The sequence below is a fragment of the Malus sylvestris genome, chromosome 2 (genome assembly GCF_916048215.2).
Source record: "Malus sylvestris chromosome 2, drMalSylv7.2, whole genome shotgun sequence".
Taxonomy (NCBI): domain Eukaryota; kingdom Viridiplantae; phylum Streptophyta; class Magnoliopsida; order Rosales; family Rosaceae; genus Malus; species Malus sylvestris.
Window position 1 is genome coordinate 9,293,854 of NC_062261.1, and position 5,565 is coordinate 9,299,418.

At 40.7% G+C, this 5,565-nt stretch overlaps 1 protein-coding gene across 1 annotated transcript; it reads right to left on the reverse strand.

Annotated features, from left to right (window-relative positions):
* Positions 1-3,746: 3,746 nt before the first annotated feature.
* LOC126591139 (SKP1-like protein 1A) lies at positions 3,747-5,292 on the reverse strand. Its single transcript, XM_050256720.1, has 2 exons — positions 4,838-5,292; positions 3,747-4,126 (listed from the first exon to the last, which is right to left on the reverse strand). The coding sequence occupies exons 1-2, from the start codon at positions 5,132-5,134 to the stop codon at positions 3,953-3,955; spliced, it is 471 nt and encodes a 156-aa protein (XP_050112677.1). The 5' UTR covers positions 5,135-5,292; the 3' UTR covers positions 3,747-3,952.
* Positions 5,293-5,565: the final 273 nt, after the last annotated feature.

A 5,565-nucleotide genomic window follows, 5' to 3' on the forward strand; every position in this document is an offset into this window, starting at 1 on the left:
GTGGTCTCTGAGCAGCCCAGCTTTTGAGAAAGCGAGCGCCTCTTCGATTGATTCGGAGAACGATGCCTCATCGATTTTTGAGAAAGCAATCATGCTGGGGGTCTGGCTCTCGAGATTCGGGGAGCAGTGTCTCTTCGATTTTTGAGAAAGTAATCATGTTAGGAGTCTGGCTCTCGAGATTCGGAGGGCGGTGCCTCTTCGATTTTGGAGCAAGCAATCTTGTTGGGAGTGTTTTCTCGAATGTGAGTAAAGGTTGGGCATGTTTGCTAGTCTACCTTGCCACGAAGCACAGAGGTTGACACACAGGGACTTTCCAATTATCCAGCAATGGTACTGTTCCTTTACCCTCTCTTCGATTTTTAAGAAAGTAGTCATGTTGGGAGTCTGGCTCTCGAGATTCGGAGGACGATGCCTCTTCGATTTTGGAGCAAGCAATCTTATTGGGAGTGTTTTCTCGAATGTGAGTAAAGGTTGGGCATGTTTGCTAGTCTACCTTGCCACGAAGCACAGAGGTTGACACACAGGGACTTTCCAATTATCCAGCAGTGGTACTGTTCCTTTACCCTTGTGGGTAATAATATGGTAGCTAGACCTTCAAAATTTATGGGTCTAAACTTTGTTAGTGCTGTTTCTTTGCTATTCTTTTACCCTTCTTGGTCAGAGCGATGTAGTGGGAGCTGCAAGCTTCACGTGCTCAACTTTGGCAGAGAACTTTGGCAAAATTATCTGTGGTACCCATGAGCTATTGTTGCGTGTGGGAAGTGGGTGATTGAACAGTAAGATTCATGTGTTTTCTACTTCCCCAGAAGTCTTTGACAGAATGCCCATAATTTCCGCAAAACTGAGTGTGCGTGTGACAGGTGCTGACAAGGCTGGAAAAGGCTGGAAAAGTAGGTGCCTCTTCGATTTCTGAGATCGGCCCTCGTGGTCTCTGGGGAGCCCAGCTTTTGAGAAAGCGAGCGCCTCTTCGATTTTTGAGATCGGCCTTCGTGGTCTTTGAGCAGCCCAACTTTTGAGAAAGCAAACGCCTCTTCGATTTCTGAGATCAACCCTCGTGATCTCTAAGCAGCCCAGCTTTTGAGAAAGCAAACGCCTCTTCGATTTCTGAGCAGGCGCCTCTTCGATTTCTGAAGCTTCGTCGAGTGCAGATTTTTATAGGGGCTGGCATTAAGTTCCAAAGCACACTTGAATCTCCACCAGTAGAAGCTTCATTCTTGCACTTCTAAGATCTTGATTTGTCCGACCTCTTCTCTCTTCAATACCTTTGAAAATGTATGGCCCCTCCGACCGTCGTTTTGACTTGAACCTTGTTGAAGAGGCAGCCCTGCCTTCTCCAGACAACATATGGCGCCCATCCTTCGTCTCCCCTACTGGTCCTCTTACCGTTGGGGATTCCGTGATGAAGAATGATATGACCGCTGCGGTGGTGGCCAGGAACCTTCTTACTCCCAAAGATAACAGACTACTTTCCAAACGGTCTGATGAGTTAACTGTTAAGGATTCGCTGGCTCTCAGTGTTCAGTGTGCAGGTTCTGTGTCTAATATGGCCCAACGCCTATTTGCTCGAACCCGCCAAGTTGAATCATTGGCGGCTGAAGTGATGAGTCTCAAACAGGAGATTAGAGGGCTCAAGCATGAGAATAAACAGTTGCACCGGCTCGCACATGACTATGCTACAAACATGAAGAGGAAGCTTGACCAGATGAAGGAAACTGATGGTCAGGTTTTACTTGATCATCAGAGATTTGTGGGTTTGTTCCAAAGGCATTTATTGCCTTCGTCTTCTGGGGCTGTACCGCGTAATGAAGCTCCAAATGATCAACCTCTGATGCCTCCTCCTTCTAAGGTTCTGTCCAGTACTGAGACTCCAAATGATCCCCCTCCGGTGCCTTCTCTTTCTGGGGCTCTACCGACTGCTGAGACTTCTCCTAAGCAACCTTTGTGAAGGCTCCCTCTTGTGTGCTTATTTTGACTCATGTATATGTACATATTTGTAGCTTATCGGGGATATCAATAAATAAGTTTTCCTTCATTTCAACGTATTGTGTTAAATACACCAAAGCCTTCTTCGCTAAGTTCTTTGAATTTTCTTTTGTTAAAGCTTGTATGTTGAAGCTTTCTGAGTGGAGCATGTAGGTTGGAGTAGTGTTCCCTTAATTTCCCGAGTGAGGAAAACTTCTCGGTTGGAGACTTGGAAAATCCAAGTCACTGAGTGGGATCGGCTATATGAATCTTAGAACGCCATTGTGCTCGATCCTGTGTCATGTCCTTCGTTAGATCCAAGTACTCTAAGTCTTTTCTTAGAGTCAGGGAGAGGGGCGGAGAAAATTTAACTTATGCTATGGAACTAATGAAAGCAACGTGATGCAGAGAAGATCATGTTTTCAAACACTGATGCTAAAGTGATTAAAAGCATTTACCTGACGCTCGAGCTTCTAGTTCAAATTCCCCTCTACCTATACGTTTGTATTAAAAATAAAATAAAATCTCCAAATCCCTAATCTGAATCCCTCAATTCCTAAATTAGGGACTTATACAAAATCAGAAATTCGACATCACTTGAATATCTAAAATCCCCAACCAAACATAAATTAGAAACCCCTAAATCTTAAATCTCTAAATCAGAATCTAGAAACAAACCCAGAAATTAATAAATTGCAAAAAAAAAAAGACTTACAGAGCCGGCCGGAGCAATGGAACGGAGCAGCTGGATTATTATATGGAATGGAGGAGGCTCGAGTGGAAAGTTCGGATCATGCGCGGTCGGCAATGAGAGGGAGAGAGACGCAAATGCTTATAGCAACCTCATTTCGTTTTTAGAATTGAATTACTTGCTAAATTCAGTTTTAATTTTCAAATGAAAAAAGAGAGATGATACTAATTTTCAAACTTTGTTTAACTTAGGATAAAAAACTTGTTTGGGAATCCTTTTAAAAAGACAACTTCAAGCATTTTTCGGAATGCTTTTAAGACGACTTCAAGCGTTTTCAAAAATGATTTTTGAATCACTACTTAGTAAAAACGCAAGTTAGTTCTTAAAAAACACTTACTTTGGAACTCAAAAATATTTTCTTAAAAAATCTTTTCATCCGTTTTAAAAGCATTTTCAAATCTTAATTATATGGCATGAGTATGCTATTATTTGACACTGAACGCAAATTTAGAGGTCGAAATAGAAAGAAAATATACGAGGAAAGACGAAGAAACAAAAAAGGACAAATTACAGTTTACTGGGTGCAATTACAATGCACCATCCTTAAAACATTTCAATTTTACACATGTACTTGTTATTTCATGTCAATGCCATACATTGTTACATTTTATATCAACTTGACTGGTAAATGATTGATGATGCGACTCTAAATTTATGTCATACGAATAAAAAAGTAGTAAACTATATATGGTATCACGTAAAATTTAGTACAAAACTTCGACAAAAATCTAATAAAAAAGTAGTAAACAATTTATGTCACATTCCTCCTCATGCTCAATTCAATTCATCCAATTCTGATTCCGAAATAGTAAAACAAGCCATAAGTGATCTTATCTTAAAAACCAGTTTCATAATCATTTTTATGCAAACTTAAGCAGAAATCAAAGGAAATGAGGAATGATAGTCACATATATATAGAAGAAATGTAACAAGAATTCAGCTAGAAAATGACACAACTAAGGCAGACACACCAAGCTTGATTCAAACCACGTGAGAAACAACTTAATGGAAGTAGAAGATTTTGCTTCAGAAATAGTAAAACTGGCAATGGCATTGACAGTAGTAGAAGAACCACTACCAACATCAGAATCCAACTTTTATCTACAATTTGAAAGGACTTGCAACTCCGATAAAAGCACTTAAAAACAGAGAATGATAAAGAAGTAAGCTGATTAACTAGAATACATGATAGTTATGCCAGCACTAAGTTCCAAGTAAAAAGACCATCACCGAGAAACTTCATTCAAACGCCCACTGGTTCTCACGACGAACTTCCTCCTCTTCCTCCGGGGTGAAGTCGTTATTGATGTTGAAGGTCTTTCTGATCTCTTCTGGAGTCTTACCCTTGATCATGTCTGCAACTGTCTGGCATGTCAGGTCCAAAAGGCTCTTGATGTTCAAGTAGTTTGCAGCCTGTCAATGCCAATATCATCACATTAGAAAAACATAAATAATGACAGTTTTGGCAATTAGCCACTCACAGAAATAATGAAAACCAACAGATCAAATTACTGTAGTTTCTGCAAAAGCTTACAAAGTATATTCATAAACCAATTAAACCGACAATACTATCGCCACAGACTGAATAATGATGATACGCATGGAAACTAGTTATTTGTTCCACCACTCTACAAATTGACACACCACAAATGTTGCAGAAAGAGGCACATTCTCTTATTAACAAACTTAATCACAACTTAGAAAAGTAAACGTCGAAAGGCAAAAAATTTCAATACGAAGATATTCCTCTTTATCTCAACTTCAAACAGAAGCACAAGACAAACTTGAAGTACAAGCAGAAGCAGAAGCAGAAGCAGAATCAGAACAAGCACAGTAACATCAAAAGCAACAAAATCAAACAATTCAAATACACAGAAACCACTGAATCAAATCCCTAAACAGAAACAAAAGTAAAAAATATTCGAATTGCATCGCATACCAAACCATCATAGAAAACCCCTAAATCAGCAACCCTATCCCAGAAAACAACACAATTGACCCCAATCCCCAATTCAAAAACCCTAACCCAAACCAATCCCCAAATTCCGAAACCCTAGAATCAAACAAAGCAATCGCGAACAAGATTAAATCGAAATTCGAGATTCAATTAGGGTTTTAACATACCAGAATGAGATCAAACAGCGTAGCCTGGTCCACCTTTACGAACTCCTGATCCCAGGCCTTGAGATCGTCCTCGGAGATCTTCTCGTCGGGCTTGGCGGCGTCGACGTGCCTCTTGCAGTACTCGATGACCTTGGCCAAGATCTTGCTGGTGACGTTGGGCAAAGGAATACCGTTGTCGGCGCAGTCGTCCTCGATCATGTGCTTAATGGTCTGTGACTCCAGCGCCACCGCCTCCTCGACCTCGAACGACTCGCCGTCGGAGCTCTTCAGGGTGATCTTCTTCGACGACGACGACATGGTGACGGTGACAACGAAGGTCTCGAAACGACGACGGCTTTGAAAACTCGAAGGGTATTAGATAGAGATAGCGAAAGCTTTTGGTTTGTGGTCGTAGTGAGGGACTTTTGATTTCGCACACGGGAAAAATATAATCGGAACGAGGAGTAGAGGGGTGAGTTCTATGTGACGCTTTTTATAGAGGAGGTTTGGAAACGTGGACAGGACTCTTACGTGGCTGATTGCTATTGGATGATATAGTCCAATTATTTTGTTGAAGGTAATATAAGGAATTGGATCCTATTCGGATCCTGGTGATTCTAGGGATCAACACAAACGGACCGTTGATAAAAAATCGTACGGTTGTAATTTTTTTTTTTTTCATGCAAAACGAGATTACTTTACTTTTAAAAATATAAAAAGCATTTAATTTGGGCTGTACGATTTTTTAT

Excerpts from the sequence above, each read along its gene's own strand:
- LOC126591139 (XM_050256720.1), bottom strand. The coding sequence starts at position 5,134 with ATGTCGTCGTCGTCGAAGAAGATCACCCTGAAGAGCTCCGACGGCGAG. Across the intron at positions 4,127-4,837 it reads CGCTGTTTGATCTCATTCTG|GCTGCAAACTACTTGAACAT; the intron begins GTATGTTAAAAC and ends TGGCATTGACAG.